The 23,580-nt window shown below is 43.8% G+C and overlaps 1 protein-coding gene across 1 annotated transcript in view; it reads left to right on the top strand.

Moving 5' to 3' along the window:
• LOC146798487 (calpain-1 catalytic subunit-like) overlaps positions 1-23,580 on the top strand; it is a 224,882-nt gene that overhangs the window by 141,628 nt on the left and 59,674 nt on the right. The window contains exons 6-7 of the mRNA XM_085625759.1: positions 6,168-6,336; positions 10,576-10,659. Of these exons, the coding sequence (XP_085481885.1) occupies positions 6,168-6,336; positions 10,576-10,659 (253 nt within the window). The remainder of the gene's footprint in view (positions 1-6,167; positions 6,337-10,575; positions 10,660-23,580) is intronic.

The raw sequence follows: 23,580 nt of genomic DNA, 5'->3' as shown, positions 1-23,580 counted from the left end.
CTTACTGCACAATTGCAATCCCTTGTACCCTGGTTTTGGATAAATATCCTTTTTACAAACCAATATGAAAAATGCTGGGTCATAATCCATCAATGCAGATGTTCAGAATTGAATAGGCTATTTACTATTATTATTGCAGGTGGGTGGGCATCAGTACCCACTGAGGCTTCACCTTTCGTGAGTCATGGTCCATCCCCACATGCAGTGGTGATAAATACCATATTTTCACTCTAAACAACTGCATATATACTCTCCATATTGCACTCTGCACATCTGCATATATACTCTGTGTTTATAGTGACATATACAAATTATAGTTATATTAGCTAAAAAGGTGGCATGGCAGGATTGTCCTCCTTTTAAAAAAAAAAAGCACCTTTTGGGGATTTTTTTTTTGTCCTGAAATTAGATCTATGCGCACAATTTCCAGTGAACACTTTATGTGAAATAGTTTCTCAGTAATGGTATTATATGTGAAGTTTTTTTCTGTGATATCTCATACACCCAAAAATTAGGCATGGTTGCCAGATCCTGAAATAGTGGTGTTTCGCAGATTGCCCTTACATCGACGCAAATCCTGGACGCCAGACATTCTAATGATAATGAATTGGTTTTTGTTTGCCGTGTCTTACCTCAACAGTGTGTTGATAATCTGTTTAACAACTTTGGAAAGCTGAAAGGCTAAGTTGGCTTAGCCAAGGTCCCCCCTCGTCATCATCAGGCTACTCGGTTCTAATCAGTTAACTCTTGCCATTGTGACGGCCATTTTGTGATGAAAGATTTTTTTATTTATTTGCAATGTTTTATATAGCGCTGGCTAGACACGGAGGTATCCGAGCGCTTTACATGAGGATCAGCGAGTTACAAGTTATAAAATGACATCAGTTACACAAGCCAAGTATAAACATAGGAGAGCAAGCATTGAAAATGCAATAGGTCTCACCTTTGATTAAGTTAAAGCCATTTGCTTTGCTAATGGTATTGTATAGCAAAGCAAATGGCTATAACTTATTGAAAGGCGAGACCTATTGCATTTTTAATGCTTGTTTATAGTTTTCTATTTCTTGGATGGACAGTCCATCAAGGCAACTGTTTTTTTCCCGTTTGGCTACAATGCCCCTTGTGCGTTCATGTTGCATTTTAGTGACTGGCTACCAAGTACTACTTTGGTTAGAACGGAGGTGCGACAAAAAGCAGTTTGTACTGAGAGAAATGCCTATGCCCATCATACCACGGCCATCGCCCGGGGTCTGGCACACAGCAATAGGCCGAAAGGCCAGATACCCCGTCTCTGCTAGTCTTGCACACCCGTAGCTTCCCATCTTTCCATCCCGCTCCTCTTCCCCCCCCCCCCTTCCTTTCTTATTGTGTCATGTAAAGTTGTTCTCAGTATTTCTAGCATTGAAATCCTGTTGTACGGTGTTACTTAAATAAAAAATTACGACACAAAAAAAAGAAAACCAAAACTCTACGGCCTCTGCACTTTTTATTGTACATTTTTCAAGAATTTATGGCACGAGAGCTCCGGGCAGCTACAGGAGGCTTTAACCAGACCTAAATATGGCCTAAAATCTAGAGGATAATGCTGCTGCAAGACTGCTTTCGACTACCCTGAACTGGTTATTTCTTACAGCAGAGGAGGAGGTCGACACCATTTTTTTTTTTTTTTTTTTTTTTTTTTATTTCGGGTTTTCTTAAATACCTTATTTTCTGACTTTATGGGGCTTTAAAAGGTTTGTACTAAAGGCAGCTCTACTGGTACTGATCCTGGCAGCACAGGAATCGAGGATACTCTCCAACACCAAAGAGAACACATCTCTGAGGATAACATTCAGATTTTCTTTAAAAACACAGCCACTCAGAAAGACTGAATAGGATTATTAAGGTTGTGATTAACCATCATCAACAATCGAAAATTTATTGGTGCCGACGAGCGTAATCACAATTCAATTAATAGCCACTTCCTGGTTGGACCCAGAACTGCTGTATTCATCAGTGCCGGTCAATCATTTCCATGGCAACCAGTGAAACTTCAATAGAGTTAATCTACCAGCATGTAGAAGATGTTTCTGTACCACTCCAGCATTTCCAATAAAATGATGTGCTCATGTTTTGTGTCGGAGATTACGTAGCAATAAGAAAACAAAAAGCCGTGCGAACATCTGAAGAAAGATCAAAATGTAATCGAACTGCAAACAATATTTTGTTAACTAAATGTGAATGCAAGAGGGCAGTGCAAAACAACACATGGCTGAGCTGAAATGCTGAATCTGTATTTGTGGGTAACAGGAAAATAATTCCGAAGTCTTTTTCAAATAATGACAGAATTTTACCTTCATGAACTTTGCAGCTTTCAGGCAGTGCGAGTACAACCATGACAATTTAAATAGGACTTTTTTTTAGCCCCTCCCCCCATCCCCCCCCCCCCCCCCCCCCCCCCCACAGTGAGAATTGGATCTCCTCCTCTTCACATTTCAGTCGTTCAAAGGTGGATCTCGTTCGGATGTTGGCACAACCTAGTTCTAGTAAATTAATGGAGGAGAAAGTCTGGGAAAGATTCTTGGAACTGTAGAAGCAAGTTTGTGCAAATAAGTTTAAGCAAGCATTGACAAAATAAATGTGCTTGGCTATGTGCTCTGCATGCACAGATAACGTTACCCACACGACTGTCGCCAAGGAAACAATGCTCCAGGTCTGGGTTTTGTTCAACCGCCTGATGCATTCTGGGAGGCTTGGATCCTTTTTGCTCATCAAACTTAAATTTCGAATCCAGCTGAATTCTTGGAGGCATGGAGCCATCTAGCAACCGAATGCACAGAGGTGCACAACAGAAGGACACAGAGTATGCACATGAACCAACACACTTACAGACACCCGTTTTCACAGTCCAATCGCCAAAAAAGTGCCAATGCACAAAGAACACCAGTTATTCTTAACCATATGCGTTGGTGGTGTACCCCAGCAGAACACTGGACATTATACAGGTCTGAGGCACAGGGCTAGGTGCATAATGGAAGTACATGGTGATGTGCACAAGAGTGAACAAGCAGATGTTCAATGAGACTGCATGGGGATGTACAGTAAGGGGACCTGCCGTATGGAGCGGGTGACTACAGTGTGAGGATCTGAAGGGCTCAAATGGTGGTCCCATTGCTGGGGCTGACCACCTCCTCTTATCCCGATTTCTTACTTTGCATTTTGGGAGTTGCTGTTAACCTCCCATTAAAATACGGGGCAGGAAGTACCAGAAAACAAGCATTGGCAAATACAATAGGTCCAACAAAGGCTGCCAACATTTTGGCTTTATTAATGCTGGTTTTGTTACGTAATGGCTTTTGCAAACCTTTAGCGTTGGGTTAACATCTGGCCAAAAATGGCTAAACACAAAATTAGTTTGTGATCTTGAAAAGCACATATACGCTATAGTGGAACTACTTTGTGTGTGAATTTTCTCCTTGTGAATGAGCAGTATTAGGTCTCTCACAGTGAAGTTAGCCAATGGCGAAGGTGGAATGACCCACGGCGCCATGCTGTATGCGGTGGAAGAAAAGTGTCAATATCACAAACACACCAATAAATTTAAAGGGCTGTCTGAAAGGCCCAGTAAGTATATTATACATAAAAGTTCTCGGGCTGCTCTTTTCACTTGCCGTCTGCGTGTTTTACAGCCATTCGCTTTGCATGTGGGATGCAGCCTCGGGGCCCTGCCTTGGCACCGGGCCGTGGGCTCTTCCTGGTGACCTTACCCACAGCTCTGACTGCGGCCCTACATGCCGCCGAGCAGGTTGGCGGGGCGCGTGCGTGCATGCGTGTGTGTGTGTGTTGGGCCGGATGCCTTTGCTCCAAATACCTTGGTACGTGACTCTACTGTGTGTGTGTGTTCACACAGCAGCACTCTTTCAGTGTTTGTGGTTATCTCTCTGCTCCCATAATCCCTCTGTCTTTCATGTCTGCGGTGTGTGGGCATGTCTGTTTTGTCTGAGTCTTGTCTCCTTTGTGCCTGCGGTGTATGGTTGCTGTGTGTCTGTTTTGTCTGCTGTGTGTTTTGTCTCCATTGTGCCTGCGTTGTGTGGCTGCTGTGTGCATACGGCGTTGCTTCTGTGTCTTGTGCCCTTTGTGTGTGCGGTGTCTGTCTGCAGTGTGTGTGTGTGCTGTGTCTCTTTAGTCTGCTGTGTCTTGGAAGCTTTGCGGTGTGTGGCCGGATGGATCCCTTTTCTCCGGATACCTATGTGTGTGTGCATGTCTGTTTTGTCTGCTGTCTGTTTGCAGTATGCGTGTGTATCTCTCCTGTGTGTGTCTGTCGGCTGTGTGGGTGTGTGTGTGTCTGCAATGTGCCTGTGGGGGGGGGGGGGGAAGGTCTATCGGCTGAGTGTGGTGCGATAATCTGTCTGTGGTGTGTGCGGTGTGTCTGTCTGTGTGTGCACAGCGTCACTGTTTTCAGTGTTGAAGAACCCTTTGCCCAGAGCCCCTTAAGCAGGCCCAGAAAAACAGTTAATAAACGGAGGGGCCCGCCCTCCCTCCATTGTCTGAGCTGTAATTGTAATTGTAATTGTAAAAATCATTTGTATAGCGCATGGCTACCCATAGGCATCCCAGCGCTTTTTGGCACAAAAAGTGGGCCTAGGGTTCATTCACATCACATTATTTTACTACTTTAATTTCTGGGGAATAAAAAGGTTTTAAGTTGCTTCCTAAACTTAAGGAAGGTATGTTCCAGCCTCAGATAACCCGGGAGGGAATTCCATTCTCTTGCGGCTTGCAGAGAGAAGAGTCGGCCACCTGAACGGGTTCGTTTTATCCTAGGGATAATTGCCAGATTATGTTCGCTCGAGCGAAGATTGCGTTGGGGCCTGTAGGAACTTATCATGTTTTCCAATATGGAAGGGCCTTCTCCATGTAGGATCTTATGTGTGATGCAGAGCGATTTAAATCGCACCCGCTCCTTCACCGGGAGCCAGTGAAGCGAACCTAAGGCTGGCTTCGCCGACATGTACCTACTACATGTGCCTCTCGCTGTCAGCAGCGAGAGGCGCAAGTTAAATAACAAGCGTGAAAGTGAAAGGAGTACAAGTGTGAACCCCAAACACAGCCACCGTGGAGCCCCGAGGGAATTGCGCGGGGGGTCGGGCGGGAAGGATTGGGAAGCTGTGCGCAAAAATGAATCCTGGTATTAAAAAGAATTCCAAGCGCACGGGTCTGCCGCGACTGAAGTGTTGGTAGAAACAAAGGTAAATAATAAAACCGCTGGAGATGGAGACAGAAGCGAGGCTGCAAAAGTGAAAGAGGCTACTGCCTCAGCCCTGTCCTTCCCGTGACCTCGTGCTACAGGTAGCTGGTGACGTAAACTGGTAGGGCGTAAAGCAAGTGCGAAAGTGAAAGGAGGACCACGCTGCAGCTGATCTCTTGTTTTTATGGGGCCATGTTTTAAACACATGGCCCCATAAAGATAAGAAATTGTTTACGACGAACGGAAAGCAGGCGAGCCCGTTCAAGTGGGACGGCAGAAAAAGCCAAAGGGAGGCAACACACACATCTCTTTTCCACTGGCTGGCCACCGTTTAGCATAAACGGTGAGGCCAGCCAATGGAAAGGAGGGGCGGGGTTTAAAGCCCTTTACTGAAACTCCTCATTTACATTAAATCTTGCCGAGCGAGCTGCACATGTGCGCAGCAATGCTAGCCGAGACCTAAAAACAAGATGTTTCCGTTTATTCTTAGATGGAAATCCTAGTTTCCTATAAAACCTGCGCAGCTCCTGCACGAATCTCCTTGGTAGTGAACATTGCATGTCTCAACCTTCAGGTGTCCTGGCGTGTTTTCTTCCTTGGCTTGTTTAAGGCCCTCGACTGGTGGTGGGCAGGAATATTATGCTGATCACTCCAGTGTGACTGAGAACGAACAACATTATCACCCTGAACCTAGGTCCCCCCTTGTTTTGCAGCATAAAGGTCTCCTAGATTCAAATACTGTGCATATCTCGCTATCTAGTGGTTGGAGTCGGAAAACCCTTGTAATGCAGAATCTATATACACCAAAGTGTTTTCTAACCACCAGATGACAGTAATGTATAAAGCGTGGCTACAAGACTTACGATAAATAGAAAAACTTATCTTGGTGTGTGTCCTGTAGTTTTCAGTACTGAATACTTTCCCACCTCGTCCTTCACAGGGTGAATGGCAGCTACGAAGCCCTTTCGGGTGGCAGCTCGTCCGAGGGGTTCGAGGATTTCACTGGAGGAGTGACGGAGTGGTTCGACCTGACCAAGCACTCCTCAGGCTTGTACCAGATTATCCTGAAAGCGCTGGAACGAGGGTCACTGATGGGTTGCACCATCGATGTAAGTTTGGGATGGGTCAGCTGCATGGAATTTGGGGATTAGGAGGGATTATAGGTCGTTAGGGACATTGAGTGGCAAGAGTGACTTCTTTAAAACATCGGCAGACCATCCGGCAATCTTCAGGTCTGTCCTTGCTCTTAATAATTCGAGGTGTCAGTGTTGTTACTGGCATGTAGTTGTCTTCTGAACACCTAAAATGTGCTGCATAAAATGGTGAGCTGCCTTTTGCCAGGTCAGTTTGTGCATTAATATTATCATATACATACACACCTAGGGGCCGATTACGATGCGGCATAATTGGATGGTCGGTTTACTTTACAACTGCCTCATTACGATGGAGACGGTCTTCCACCCTTTAGATTACAATGTCTGGTTTCAGAAGCCTTTCCGTGCCGGCCTTTCCGACTTTGGAGGCCCCCTTGGGTGCACCGCCTCCGGTTGGAGGCGGAGGGGACACCTATGGTGACCCCCTCTTGATCACTGCACCCTCTGGCAGGTACCTTGAGGTGCCTGTCACAGGGTGCAGAGATGAACTGCACCTCCCTTATCTCAATGGGAGTTTGTGTTACAGCCGGTTTCCGGATGTAACACGAGCTCCCATTGAGAAAAGTGCATTGCGACCGAACATTGTTCGGTCGCATTGTAATGGGCCGGTCGGGAACGCTGACTGGGTGTCGGTGAGTCCCAGGACTGAATCTGTGTCTGGTGGAAGGATATCCGTCCGACATCGAAATGAGGCCCATGGTGCTGTGGCTCTGCTGCATAGGCATTGCTCCAGCTGTGCTGGGTGTGTCCAGCTCTCCCGGTATGTTGCGTTGCAGTGTGAAACCCATGAAATTTTCACCAAGTGAAAGAGACCTCTGGCAAGCACATCTCCCTGGCCTCAATTCAGGAATGACCTCAAGACCTGGCTCTTCGACTGCACTGAAGACCCCCCTCCCACCCGGCGCCTGAACCCTGACGGGTGATTAGCTGCGCTGTATAAGAACCCTGATTGATTAGTTTAGGAAATTGTCTCCCTCCCATGCTGCACTGGTCTTTTTGTATATTAACTGTGACATTCAACAGAGGTTGTATTTGGCGGAATATATTCCTATACTACACTCGGAATTGTTCTAGTGCATTTTTGTATTCACATGGATATATTTTCAGGTTCAGCCCCCTAGGCCTTTATTTCAGCTTTCAAAAGTGGAGCCTGGGGGTGAGTGTTCCAAACTCTGCTGTCCTGAGTAGGGTTGTACCAGCCTAGGGTGAGAAATTTCTGATGGCTTCTCCACACAGCACAGCATCAGTAGAGCCTGGACAGGGCCACTTTTTAATCCATCTCAGTCATTGGAGGATTTGAATGAAAACATCAGGAGTATATTCCCAAATTCCATCCTGTCCTGTCAAGTTCGGACAGGAGGTGATGCAGGAACTCTCCGGTGAGACAGAAAAAAAGCAGGAATGCTTGGAAATGAGGGGAAAAAACACAACATTTCTCAGCTGGCAGACAGCTTAAGTAGAATACAGCCATTAGCGAATCCAGTAGTCGTTGGTTGTGAAATTTTGACTTTGCCCCTTTTTGTAAGTGTTTTTGTAAAACCGTGCAAGGGGACTACTTTTTGTGTGTAAGTGCACATTGTGCAATAGCAGAATGCTGTCGTCACTCACAGATAGCTAAGCCAATAGCTGAAGTGGGCTGTTTCTGTGGCCAACGCTGCATTCTGTGGTGAATAGACCAAAAATATGAGTGACACACTGATAGACCATTGGATGAATAGAGCTGACTAAAGCTTCTATACCTAAGGGTACTATATGTATCATTGTATTAAAATCAAAAGGTGTTTCTTTATGCCAGACTTATTAAAGAAGGATCTGAATGGTCGGAATTGTGCTGGAATAAGCTGTCCTGTAGGACTTCTGAGCTGAAGTTAACGTCACAGAACTTTTTTTTTTCTTCTCAGATCTTTTCATCTTAGATTTAGGTATGTAAACTTTACACAGAAGCCAGTGTCTTGGAATGCTGTTGTAAACTGAGGTTACCTGAGGACTCCATTTCTACAAGGACACCCTGCTTTTTTCTTATTTTTTTTTTAAACGAAGTAATACATTCACACTAAATCCAATTGGCCGCACACTGCTCGTCTTACCAGCAAGTTGCCCCAAGGAACTATGGTCGATGTAGTGGCGACGGCGAGTACGCCTGTGCGACAGTGTAGAAAGCAAGTAAGTGTCGCATTAGCCATCCCTGGACACGTGTTTCGAGGTAGTTGCCTCTCGTCAGCAGGGAGTAGGTGAATGTAAGGGGGTGCCGCGTAGACTGCCAATAACGTATTAACAGGTAAAGTACCTCTCATGGCGCGCAGGTGCTGGTCCAGGGCTCGTCAGCCCAAATGGCTCAAGGGAGCCTTTATACAACAAATCCAATTGGCCGCACACTGCTCGTCTTACCAGCAAGTTGCCCCAAGGAACTATGGTCGATGTAATGGCGACGGCGAGTACGCCTGTGCCACAGTGTAGAAAGCAAGTAAGTGTCGCATTAGCCATCCCTGGACACGTGTTTCGAGGTAGTTGCCTCTCGTCAGCAGGGAGTAGGTGAATGTAAGGGGGTGCCGCGTAGACTGCCAATAACTTATTAACAGGTAAAGTACCTCTCATGGCGCGCAGGTGCTGGTCCAGGGCTCGTCAGCTCAAATGGCTCAAGGGAGCCTTTATACAACAAATCCAATTGGCCGCACACTGCTCGTCTTACCAGCAAGTTGCCCCAAGGAACTATGGTCGATGTAGTGGCGACGGGGAGTACGCCTGTGCGACAGTGTAGAAAGCAAGTAAGTGTCGCATTAGCCATCCCTGGACACGTGTTTCGAGGTAGTTGCCTCTCGTCAGCAGGGAGTAGGTGAATGTAAGGGGGTGCCCATGGCTATGCACCTGCGCGCCTTGAGTGGTACTTTACCTGAGAATACTTTTTATGGCAGCCTACGCAGCAACCCCACACACATACCTACTCCCTGCTGACGAGAGGCAACTACCTCGAAACACGTGTCCAGGGATGGCTAACGCGACACTCATTTTCACTTTAAACTTTGGCATAGGCGTACTCGCCGACGCTACTTCATGGACCACAATGCTTTGGGGTAACACGCTGGTAGGACGAGCAGAGTGCGGCCAATCGGACTTTTGTTAATACATTCACACTATTGAGTCTGTTAACTTGATCTGATACTATAGAAAAAAGACCCTTAAACAACGTTTTGTTAAAGTCCCAGAGCAGTCCATCTAGTTGTCACAGTCGTCGGGCTACCTCTAATGTAAGCTTGGGGCCCACATACTGTTTTCCATTGTTTGTTGATCCTTTTCTCTTATAGTGCCTTCTCATTAATGCTTGGCTTCTGTTGAATTGTCTTGTTGTGGTGTGTTCTATATACTGTGTAGATTTTTTTAACCGTAATTTATATTTTATTTATTCCTGTACAAATGTTAAGCAGACTGAGCCGAGAAGGTATTTAGTGGAGGGATGAGTCTCAGAAGTCAAGCAGTTGTTTTATTGGTTTAAAAAAAGAATCCTTGAGCAATGGGATTTCATCACTACATGTTTTGACTTGTGTGTCTCTCTCTCTATATATACACACACCCACACAAAGTGAACAGCTGTCATGTTTTGACAGGCCCGCAAGACACTGTAACCTGGACGATGAGTGGGTCATTGTTGGACATTGAGTGAATCGACATTGATTTGGCCTTAGCTGATCATGTACGCGCCTTCATTGAGGTGTGCATAGTCAGGACCATGATTGTATAATCATAGAGTGGATTATTGCCCAACGATAAATGGGTTATCGTTGAGTTGACATGTAGCTAAGCAATCATGGATCATTCTGGAGAAGGTCATAGTCTTAGGATGAAAGGGTTATCATCGAGCATGTAATTCATATTAAATTGTCATAGTTACATTTTATCATCGGTAAGTGGGTTATTATCCCATAATTGGCAGGCCATTATGGTAGTGTCCTATATAATTCACCCATATTTTGGAAAGCAAATACTTAGTGTATCGGCGCCTACTATGCCACGGCCTGCTTGCCATTTTGAGATGCATGTTTTGTGACGAATAGACTTGTGAAGAAAGAGTGAAAATGGGACGCTTTGCCCCAGGCTTTAACAGTTTGGAACAGTTGCTTTCCTGTTGGGACAAGGCTGCAACAGGAGGGAATGTTCTCATAAACTGAGGTCTATATTCATGGCACTCTTTTGTTGCAGATCACCAGTGCAAGTGATCAGGAGGCTGAGACGGTCCAGAAGCTTGTCAAAGGCCACGCCTACTCCGTAACCGGTGCAAAAGAGGTAAATACATTTTCTGCATGTAGCTTTTCCATCTCATTCTGAAACATGCTTCTACAGTTTTCTTTAAGATGTGCTATGTTTGTAGCATTCAAACCTTTTGAGTTTTATTCTCTTAGGATATACTTTGCCGTCAATGAGGATCAAGGATCATAGGAAGTTTTCTAACTGATGGAGAGCTATGGTCCTAGATAATTATCTTTCTTTAGGCTCTATGTTGTTGTATATTGATTTCACGTTCAAAATAGTTTCAGATTCTTTTATGAAGTGACTTCCTGTCAGTATCTAAAAAGTATGTAGGCATGTTAATCAACAAGTGTATCACACGCATATGAGTTTATGCTGTTATGGGCTTGCTGGTGTTCCAGTGAGACCCCATGTCCCTCAGACTAGCAAAGTAAGTAAAGGTTCACTTTTCTGTATTACAGAATTTCTGATTGTTAAAAAATATTCACAAGGTCAAGTGCTACATGTAATGTGTACTTCAACTCTTTCTAAGCACTTGTACTCCTCATCATGATGAAGGTACAAGATTATCACATAAATATTATTAATGACTTTTCAGTACATTTGTATGTTGAAAAAACTTGGGGTTGGGCAACAGGCATGTGTGTGTATTTATATATTTAGTTATTCTACAGAATAACAATAGTTAGTTATAGTTATGGTTAGGTCAGAGTTTCCATTGAAAATACTTGCAATTTATTTTTCTTGATCACTTTGATGAGATTCAGTGATTTCAGACAATACTTTCCCAAAAATAGTTTTTCAATTTAGGTTTGGCTTGGCAAATTTCATGCAGATCTGTGAAAGAAGGAAGTGGGAGAGGGGTCAACAAATTGACTTATTTCCACTCCCATAGGATTCTTTGCTCTCCTCTACAGAAAAAAACAGCCTAACAGAATTACACCAAACTAGGCATCAAAGTACAACTTTACGCAAGGTGTGCTTTTTAAGAACAAAGCATTAAAAAAATATGTTGGTGGTCTGTAAAGGGTTAAGAAGGGTAGAGATATCTGCACTGTTACACAGTGAATTCTACACGAATAAGGCTGAAGGACGGTTTGTGGGACCAAACTGGAAAAAAAAGCAATCCGTTTGGAAAAGATGAGGGAACATTTTCTTCCCTCGTCCACTTTAGGTCCACAAACCTAGTGTCTAGTTCGTAAACCTGAAGCTTCTGGCAGCAACAGAAAATGTACTCTTGTTGTCGTCATTACATAATGCGGAGCATGGGCTCCATATCCTGAAGAGCCCCCGTATAGATCAAAAATAGAAAAAAACACCAGTTTGTATTCCTTGGGCTGTAAACCCCGTGAGGGGTTAGCAGACCCAGACAGACCCCTCTGAGTCTGTGGTCAATTGTCCACATTCCCGGTACAAAGATCATAGTCCAGAGAACTCATGGACACCCTTTGGGTTCCCTTTCCTGGTTTGTGGTCCTGAGACCACAGACTATGAAGCTAATGGAGCCATGTTGGTTCCTATTACAGCATTTCAGTTTCAGGATTGTGAACTATAGACTACAGTCTGGGCCTGTCAGGGTCTGCAGTCACAGTTTCATGTTATGATTGTTGCACGGATTTTGCTCAGTAACAGAACTATGCTTGGGACCATAGAATATCAGTAGATAGGGACTGAGTCACCATACCACCTCAGTACCATGAGCCTGAGTCCGACTAGCTATAGTGTCTCACTTGCCTTCCTACCCATCTCCAGAGAGAAAAATGAATTGACCCCTCAGAACACAACATTCCTGACCTCTGAGGGATCATGGTAACAGGACACACTCTTTCGCTCACACACAAGTCAAAGATACATTATTCGGCAATTCAATGCCATAAAAGTGAACATGTTAAGCTCAATCACTCATACTCCATAAGATATGACCAAAACCGCAAAGGAAGTTTGAAATGTTTATTTAAGCTATCGTGCTCTAGAACGCAGTATACATGCCACAATCTGAAAACAACTGCCTAGCAAAAATACCATCAGCATAGTCAGTAGACCGTATATCATAAAATGCCCTGTAATATTATAATTTTAAGCAAACAGTGGTCCTCAAATTTGTTTAAGGAATGAGGGGAATAAATATAGTACAGAATCGAAACTATATTTAGGAATGTCCAGCCGGACATCCAGTTTAATTCTTCAATGAAAAAGCAAACCATAATCAACAGCAAAACATAGGTGGGACACAGTCCTGTATCCGTTGGGGGAAGAAGACAAATACAAAACAGACATTACAGGCAAGGCAAGCGGAGCTTAATTACGAAATCCAATGTTTTAAGCTTTTTTTCTACAAACAGTGCACTTTTTTACATAATAGATTAATGTGCATGCTGTATAGATTGGGGTCGACGACGTTTCGATCCTATTACAGAGATACAAGGATCATCATCAGGACGAAACAATGAACAAGCCTGGTATTGAAGGAAATTGCCTGTGGAAAATCAAGAATATGAAAAGGAGGAGAGAAAGAAAGGCCGGGTCAAACAACACCAAAGATGGTACAATCCACCAGGAGAACGCCAAACCCGCCAAAAATTTTACCAATGGTAAATGAGGTTAATTTACAATGCATACCCATTTTCAATCTGTCCCAGCATGTACTCACTGACCCTGAGGTTTCCCTATTGAGCAAAGGGTTGTCCTTTGTCCCTACGACTCATCCGAATTTCCTAGAACTGCACACTGAATTACTCAGATTTTTTAGACGACTGCGTCTACACACCTTCTTTCTTTTAAATCCTTCCACACCACCCACTGGCAACACTCCCTTCAGACCTCCCTCCACCTTCTCCCCTTCCACTAGTATGGTACCGAGTGAAATCACCACCTTCGAGAAATTGGTTTTAAGAGATCTATTCACTTTGGAATCAAAAAAGCGTTTTATCCCCTATAACAGTACTCTCCCCGAGAAAAACGCAATCTCTTCGTTGAAGTTGAACCAATCACTAATCATCAAATCAGCAGATAAAGGTGGTGGTATTGTGCTACAAGAAAAGGATGCATATACAGCTGAAATTCTGAGACAGTTATCCAACACTGATCACTATTGCAGACTCCTCACTAATCCTACTAAGGAATTACAGACATTAATTCTCCAACTTACTACTGAAGCTAAAGTACAGGGCTTCCTTAGTCCCAAGGAATTTCTCTTCCTCAATGTTAAGGCTCCACGTACCCCAGTCATCTACACTCTCCCAAAAGTCCACAAAAACCAGAGTAACCCACCCGGACGTCCCATAGTGTCGGGTTGCGGCTCTATTCTCGAGCCTCTTGGCCAATATATAGACCATTTCATTAAGGACTTTGTCCCCCTCACTGAGTGCTATATCAGAGACAGCATGTCCATGATTAACCTTATTGAACACCACCCGTTCGATCCTAACAATGATCTCCTATGCACCATGGATGTAGAATCCCTCTACACCAATCTTCCACAAATCCCAGCACTCCTTGTAATTCAACAGGTTTTAGACTCCAGACCACGCCCTCACTGTGTTCCCACATTGTTCATTATCCAGTTATTAGAACTTTGTCTAACCCGTAATTTCTTTTCCTTCGAGAATGATTTTTACCAACAAGTGAAGGGTACATCGATGGGGGCAGTTTTTGCGCCTAATCTGGCCATTCTGTATATGGATCACTTGGAAATGTCTTCCATCCTTTCTCCTACGAATCCTTTCCTTTCTGGTATCACCCTATGGCGTCGATACATAGACGATATTTTTCTAATCTGGCATCAGAATGAAGCAACTCTTTGTCAGTTCAACCATTGGCTGAACAATAACTGCTCAGGCCTAAATTTTACTAATACACACGACAGATCACACATCCCATTCCTGGACCTTACCATATATCATTGTAATGGCGAACTACTCACTAAACTTTATAGGAAAAGTACTGAGAGAAACACCTTACTTCGCTATGAGAGTCATCACCCCAGAGCCTTAAGAGACTCTCTACCATACTCACAGTTTTTGCGCATTAGACGCAACTGCTTCTCCAAGGAGGATTTTTTCCTTGAAGCCACTACCCTTAGCAACAAACTCAGAGACCGAGGGTATCCCAAAAGACTTGTAAGCAATGCGAAAAAACGAGCATGGTATTGTCCTAGGGAAGTCCTTCTTTCCCCCAAAACCAAAACCAATACCGACCGCATAGTCTGTGTCACCACTTTCTCCCCCGCTTCCAATCAAATCAGAAAATCCATCCTGCAACACTGGCCAGTGTTAAATGCGGGCAATCTTTCCATAGAGCGACCCTTGTTTGCCTTCCGTAAGAGCCGCAATCTCAAGGATCATTTGGTAAGGGCCACCCTACCAACCACTCGTCCCATGACTACCTTGGATGAACATTGGGGGCTCACGCCCCTCATTGGTCATGCCAAATGTGGAAATTGTAATGTATGTAGCATGACTATGGAAGGAAAACGTTTTCTATTTAACAATGTTTTTATCACCTTGACTTCATTTTCCAATTGCAACACCAACAATGTCATTTATCTGATTTCCTGTCCTTGTAACAAAGTGTATATTGGCCAAACTACCCAAAAGATCAAACTACGCATTGGTCAACACAGGAGCAGACTGCGCTGCAAAACCCCCAATGCCCCTCTTGTTGAACATTTTTCTGAAATGGGACACACCGAGGATGACATTAAGTGGACAATCATCAAGAGCGTCAAACTACCCCCAAGGGGTGGTGACATCGCCAAGATTCTAAATAAAGAAGAACTCAGAATGATCATTCGTATGAACAGCATCAAGGATGGTCTGAATCGGAATGAGGACTGGACTAATCTCATCTGAATAACACACTTCTGATCCCATTCTCTGTTAGACTGTCTCCTGAGATATTCCACTCGGAACTGTGGTTGCTATGACAAATGTCATATGATGCTTCTCATCGCACAATGCTTACTTCTAATTAACGGAAATGTGATTGCCTCGTTGTTACACTCCTCACAGTTCTTGATGTTCGCACTTTATTAATTCTTTATGTTTTGCCCATTCTGTCTCACTGCTTTCCCTGGGTTCAGCCAAGTAATTATGACGCATTGCTGAACAGTCTCTGTTGGCTTTGTAATTAATTGTATTTTCTTCTCCACATGCGAAAATGTCCCTTCATAATAATTATCTGCTTTAAAACTTTCCGCTTCTGGTCAATCTTTCTTCTATTTTTACTATCCTCTTCCATCATGGCGTCGCAATTTTACGCTCTAGTGTACCACACGCTCACGATGCATGTAAACCTGCACGCTTCCCTGGCCCTCCTCGTCACTCGTTCATTGCTAACTGAGGACGCCACTTGATCACGGTAAGCACCTTGTCCGTCTACCTCGTATGGGCATACTCACTATTGATCCTTTGAGTAAACTGCACCTTTCCCTTCTAGTGCATATCCACGGATCCTTCATTCCCGCAATTCTATCACGATTGCCCGTCAACCCCGGATGCGCGGACTGTTCTCATTGACCTCGGACCGGAGCTAAAAATCCCTATTGCCCGCCTCCGTACTTTAACAGATACCCTCCTCGTCCGCATCCCGTCACCCTGGCGCTACCCACTCACTTGCTCCCCAACCTCAATTGCCTCCCTTCCTTCCCCAGCTACCGTTGCGGTCACACCCGCACCCGCCAGCCTACCTCCAGACCTTGTGGCACTACTAGACGCGATAATTATATATTCCGGCAATTTACCACGTCGACTGTCCTTGGTAAGCGAACCTCTTTCAGACCGGCAGCCTTGACTCTCAGCTATAATTATTGCGGCCACACACTCCGCGCCTTGCCACCCCCCGGTTTTACGTTCTAACGGTATAACTCCACCACCGGCGCTAAACTAATGCTTGCCTCTCCGTGGAGATTAATTCGTCCTGTCTAGTTCACTAGCTCACTCGTTAGCATTCTAGAGACAGCCAAACTGCATGAAGTCACATGTGGCATGTGCACTGAGCACTATCACGGATGTATATTCCGCGCTGCCATATCCCAGCTTTAAATTTTCTTTCTTTCTCTCCTCCTTTTCATATTCTTGATTTTCCACAGGCAATTTCCTTCAATACCAGGCTTGTTCATTGTTTCGTCCTGATGATGATCCTTGTATCTCTGTAATAGGATCGAAACGTCGTCGACCCCAATCTATACAGCATGCACATTAATCTATTATGTAAAAAAGTGCACTGTTTGTAGAAAAAAAGCTTAAAACATTGGATTTCGTAATTAAACTCCGCTTGCCTTGCCTGTAATGTCTGTTTTGTATTTGTCTTCTTCCCCCAACGGATACAGGACTGTGTCCCACCTATGTTTTGCTGTTGATTATTGTTTGCTTTTTCATTGAAGAATTAAACTGGATGTCCGGCTGGACATTCCTAAATATAGTTTCGATTCTGTACTATATTTATTCCCCTCATTCCTTAAACAAATTTGAGGACCACTGTTTGCTTAAAATTAACAATTACCCAAGGTCCTCAACTACCTATTGGGTCCCCTTGTTCTGTATAAATCTGTAATATTATAAGACAGATTAGGTTAACCCCCCTCCCCTTTTACAGAGGCAAGATCTCTGTGATTAGTTACGGACCATGTACCTTGGCATGCACAGATGGACGCTCTACATCTCAGATACAGCCGGGATCTTCTCTCAGGAAAGATCTATGTGTGTGTGACATTACTGTGCATAACCTATATGACAAAGTGTACATGCTCATAAACAGCTGCATTCTGTGTTGTGTCTAGGTGCTTGTGCCTGACCAGAATAAAATAACGTGTCATTGTTGTTTGACCGTGTCTGCTGTGTTCAGACTAAATCCCAGGAAAGAACAGAATGCGAGAACAACGGCAGGTTCTGTGTGAAAATTAAGCCTGGGTGGAGTTCGCAGAGTAAGTGAAGACTCCGCCACGATATGCGGAGCTCCGCAAGCTGCAGAGTTTCTTAGATAAATGCAGTTCATGGTGATTTTCAGTGCCAGGTGCTTGTCCACACTGTGCAATCATCGCGAACGGCACCATGCACAACGCAAGCGGGCGCTGCTTCCTTTCTGCCGCTCTAATAGATTTTTACTCGAGCGGGCGGTTTCTCAACGCTAGCGGTCACGAGCCTCGCCATGAGGTGGATTTTCCTCGCTCGCGCTCGCCAACTTGATGTTGATGAACACGAGTAAAGAGTGGAGTTTTATGGACCTCGGCGTAACGCGGAGTGCAGAAAACTCCACGAGCGGAGGGGAGTTCCCTGCCAGACCTAGTGAAAATACAATGTGGCGCAAAGGCAAACATTTTTATATAGTAATTTGTGCAAAGCAAATGCTGTCTGTCGTGCACAGTTAGGCTAACATAGGGAAAACTACTATGACACACATGACATAATGCTGCAAACAGAGTTAGGCATCCTTGGGCTTCTGTCTGGCACTTGTTTATGAGTAAGTAGTATGCACATGCTAGAACAGAAGAGATTGGCCATAGTCCTGTCAGAGGAATGGCGTCCTCGTTTGTGAGAAACCCTTAACCCTATAGAACCATTTCAATTTCTCTCTGCCCCAATCCCAAATGAAACCTCTGAAAATGAATCTTCAGTGATAAAGTGAAAGCTTGTTGTGGAAGCAGTACTCTGAGTGCTAATATACAAAATAAGTATAGTCCCCTGTCAGCATATGCTTAATCACGAATTATCAAAGACATTCACTTTTGCAAATACATGGAACTGAAATGCTACAATAAAACCGCAAGTTTACTTACTGGCTGCATCTCAGAAAGGTCAGTACCAATAGTATTCAATGCTCATAAAATATGTTTTTAAATCAGAACTTTACATTTCTTTATGCTCATCTGCAGTGCAAACAGTTCCTAAAGTGTAAAATTTACTGCTTGTAAATGACGTTTGCTTAAGGAAAATATATTTACTAGTGCACTCTCTTGAACACTTATAGTCCTGCAGAGTAAAACATGATGTAGCTATACATCGCTTGTAATTTGATAAAGGAAATATGTTTACAATCCAGTCCCTGCATTTACAGTGTTAAGCCTATTTGGGTTTAGCTCTGTTAGCAAGGGAATAACATGATTGCATTTATTTCTGCCCCTAGATGTTACTTATTTGTAAAGTTACAGCGTAGAGGTTTAGGCACACCTTCTGTGCTGCTGCCTTTCTTCTGTGTAGTCTGGTAGCTATCCTTTTCCTAAACATTCAGTTTCAATTGCCTGCATAGTGTTTGTTTTCAGTTATTTCAGTTAACTTTACAGCTTGCACAGGATCATTGGAGAAAAAAATACCAGCTTTAGATAACAAGCCCAGAGAATCTGAATTTATTTGAATGAAAATGCTTCTTCATGGACTAGCAGTTTTGTTTGTGGGGTTGTGCGGATTGTTGAATGGGTGAATGTGAAATCAGTCAGTGAATAGAACAATTAGTGGATGAGTGATTCGGTGCTTTGATGGATGGATGAGTGCTTGTCTGAATGGATGAATATATGGCTGGATGATTAGGTGAGTGAAAACCTGGACAGAGAGCCAGGGGGGTGGGGGTGGGGGGGATGTGGCATAACAACCGGAGCTGCCAACTTTGGGACTGCGGTATCAGGTTCGAGTCTCGGCGTCGGCTCAACATCCTGTGATTCTGGGCAAATCACTTCATCTCCCCGTGCCTAAAAATAAATATAATAGTGTCCTTGTGTAATGTAACTGGGGCTCATGTAAAGCGCTACAATACCTTTGGGTCGAATTTGCGCTATATAAAACTGCAAAAATATGGTGGAATGAATAGATGAGTGTACCGAAGGATGAATGGTTGTGCACAGATGAATGAATATGTAATAAATGAGCATGTATCAAAATGGCTACAAGCCATGATGGTGGCAGGAGCTCATCCCATTCACCACCACCACCGCACCCTCTCCACTGCTGCTTTCAGTGATGCATCCATTGATCTACTCCACTCAGACACAATCTCACTCATCACTTACCAAGCACTTTTATTAATAAACAGATTGACCTGCAGGTTTAACCAATGCTGTGGCTGCACCTGGCCTGAAAGATTCTTTGAAGAATCAAAAAGAAAAAATCTATACAGCTCAGACCTTGCTCACTAGAGCATGCTTTACTGTTGACCAGAGCAACCTTTGCAGCAAGACTGGAACCTTAGCATGCTCACTGGTGTGCGCTTAGTCTGAATGGAAACCCGCCTTTCTTTTAAAACGCTAATTTGTGAATGCTCATTGTTCCTGTCCATTGTGAACTGAGTTCACTGTGGTCAAACACAAATCTACCTGTGTTCACTTACTAGATGTTTCTATCACTGTTCCCCTTACTCAGCCTGCTAAACACAGACATAAGTACACCAGTAGAATATGTGCATTAGAAACAACTCCTTAACACATTCGATGAGGAGAGCTACGCATTATCAGCCTGTGCTTAAGTTCAGCGAGACAGACCATGTTCACCATGCCAAAATCGGAGCATGTGTAGCAGAACAAAACTGCTAAAAAATGATCACAGAAGAACAGCTAATAGCAGTGATTAATTTGAGCCGGAGCTTTCCAGTGCTAAGCACCGGCACTTAATTTGTTTCCGGTGCTGCACTAGCACCTAATTGTCAACACCATAATTGGAACAATCTACACATGGTGGCGATGCTCATCTAATTTAGAGATGAGCAGAACAACTGTAGTTTAGAAATACAATATACATTATAATAATGCTTATAACTGCCTCCCCAGCCATTCCTTTAGCTTTGGGGGCCTGGAATAATCTGAACTGTCGCATTTACATGCGAGAAAGATGGTTAGTAGCTGTTTTGGCAGCGATGACAAGGGCAGTGGGTGGTGCAAGCTGCAGTTGCCTCCTGGTCAGAGCCCTGGCACGTAATATTTTACAAATTAAGCACTGGCTAATAGCCAGTGCATGCTCATAGAAGACTTTAGATATTAGTCAGGAGCAGACCTTGACTATTTGCCGATAACTTCAGTCTGTTTTGTCGACACGCTTTTTCATGGGTGACCCTGTTCTGATCAGCGTCAGTCTCTCATCTGTGTACATTCACTCCTGGCATGAATCCGTGGCGATTAAAGCTCTCAATAGTCGGACTAGTACAGATTTAGATACTTATCACCTCATACACAAGGATGCCACATTACTGTTGCTATGTTACAAAAGTACAAAATAAATACACCAATGTAACTTTTGTAGTAGACCTATTTCAGATATAATGCTAAGAGGAGATACACTAATCCTTAGCCTGTGCTGAAAATATGAGACCAGCCAACATGAACAGGCCAAAATAGCAACCGGCTGCACTACCAGACTTTGTGTGGCATAAGAGAGTAGTTACTACATGCTCAGAGGGGGCGCGCTAATCACCAGTGCATGCTCAGAAAAGACCTCCAGCATTGGACAAGAAGAGCAACTGAACTCTTCCAGAAAATGTTAATGGGTTGTGAGCATGTTCTTTCATGAGACATCTTTTTTGGTAATCGGGGTCAGTCTCCTGTTCATGCTCAGGGCTTGAATCCGTTGCAATGAAAGTGCTCTATAGGCAGATTCATACAACTTGAAACACTAATCACAGCACGTGCACTAACACCAAATTGCTACTTAGTTTTCCCCTTTAATCTGCTGTGTTAAAGATGAAAGTAAACACACCAATAAACTGTATGCAGTAGAAATAGCTTTATCTTGTGGCCAGTGGAGAGATGTTAATCAACAACTTATGCTCAAAATATGCCACACATGAAACTGTTCAGGCCGAATAGAAGCAGACCAAAGGCTAGCAAAAGTAACCAGTTACTACATGCTGTGCGGAGAAACACTAGTAACCGGGCATGCTCAGAGAAGACCTTAAACACTGGACATGAGTAGACCCTAAGTATTTCCAAATAATTTAATTCTGGTAGACCATAAGTAAGCCCTTTCAGATAAATTCGATCAGTTTTGTTGGCATGGTCTTTATTCAACCATATTTTATGATCAGTTGCAATGAAAATATTCCACAGGTAGACTCATACACGCTTAAGTCCCTTATCTCCGCTTGTTCACTGTGATATAGGCAGAATTGTACAACTTCTCCAACAATGAAATGCCTGCAGCATACATGCTAACATTTCGAAAAAGGAAAGAGGGAAATAGTGAAAAAGAATTGGGAATTAATATTCCCCACTGACTTGCATTGAAACAAAAGCAATTTTAAGCGGGAGCAGAAAAAACCTGAAGCCATTTTAGTCTTTAGAAGTCAGGATTCTCCCATCTGAAGCTGGTCTGTTGGCACGTATGCTGGAGGGTGGTCAAGAAGACCTACATGCTCAGAGGAAAACAACATTATCACCGCTATATGCTCTGAGACCAGCTTAAGCACCCTGTGTGATCAGCTCCAGACCATTTCCAAATAATTTTAACCTGTTTTGTGGAAAACTCTCATTAATCATACTTTTTGTCTCAGATTCTTGCTCACTAACTCTTGACATCAGTCAGTGGCAATGAAAGCACTTTGTATGCAGACTCATTCAACTTATCCATCACTTACATGTCTGAGGCTGGTGAAGAAGAAATGATGCTCAGAGTAGAACCACCTCTCAGTAGGGCATCCCCTGAGAACACTGTAAGGACTGAACACAGGCAACCTCATGAACATTTCCAGATAATTGTAAAAAAAAAAAAAAGCGTGCAGCATTGAAACATAGTGCCAAAATGAACTGCTTAATGTATACAATTGTATGTATACCTGTGTAACCAGGGTCATTAGTTGTTGGTTCTTTCTAAGAAACTCCTCAATCACGTACATAGGTGGTTCGGCGGTATATCTTGGTTCTCCGCCTATTTAAAATGTGACAGCATCATCATTGGGTTTTTGTTTAGGTATGCTGACCTCTACCAGGAGGTTGACCAGCTGGTAGTACAGTAGCGATCAGAGATAAAAAGAAGAAAAAGTGTGGGTGCTAATTTGAAGTGTTAAAATACCCTACATCGTCATTTAAGAACAGTCTTTAATTGTTATGGAGATTTGGAAAGGTAAAAGCAGAGTGGTGCGTGTGTAGACCAAGTTATTGATCTTATGCACTGGTTAGTCCATGTGAGCGGTCGACACGTTTCAGCCCCATTTATGCCCAGTCGGGTCGGGTGGCTTTCTTCAGGACCTGTGAGTGAGTATAGTTGCTGGATTGGCCAACTATGATAAGTGGGTCATTGACTTACCACTTTAATTACGTGGTTATCAGGTCATTTGTACCTATAACTTTGAAGTCCCTATTGCGGGTCTCCTCGAGGGACCGGCAAGCTCTCCAGACCTGTGGGAGCTGCAGTCTCAGCTTGTGCTTGCTCTGAATACGGTTCCCCGGGTGGCCATTATAGTCGCCCGCAATAGGGACTTCAAAGTTATAGGTACGAATGACCTGATAACCACGTAATTAAAGTTGTAAGTCAATGACCCACTTATCGTAGTTGCCCAATCCAGCAACTATATTCACTCACCGGTCCTGAAGAAAGCCACCCGACCCGACTGGGCATAAATGGGACTGAAACATGTCGACCTCTCACATGGACTAACCAGTGCGTAAGATCAGTAACCAAGATATACAGCCGAACCACCTATGTACGTGAATGAGGGTTTTTTTTAGAAAGAACTAACGACCCTGGTTGCACAGGTACAAGTGATCCATTCTCTTGAATGCTATAAGGAAGCTGAATGGATTTCAGCCTCTTTCTCCCTCCCCCTTTGATCTGATACTACAATTGTATGTATGTCATAAAGAATATAGTAAGTGGTGACTGAGTGCAGTTTTTGGATGTAAATTAGCCCCTCATGCACTGCAATGCAGGCACACCTTACTCAATGGAATTATACACTATCCAGCCAATGATGTAAGGTGAGAAGGAACTACTCCTCTGGGGCAAAACCAATGACCACTCTATGCATACTTTAAATAATTGGTAA

The sequence above is a fragment of the Triturus cristatus genome, chromosome 9 (assembly GCF_964204655.1).
Source record: "Triturus cristatus chromosome 9, aTriCri1.1, whole genome shotgun sequence".
NCBI lineage: Eukaryota > Metazoa > Chordata > Amphibia > Caudata > Salamandridae > Triturus > Triturus cristatus.
This window is presented reverse-complemented; position numbering and strand designations above follow the sequence as displayed.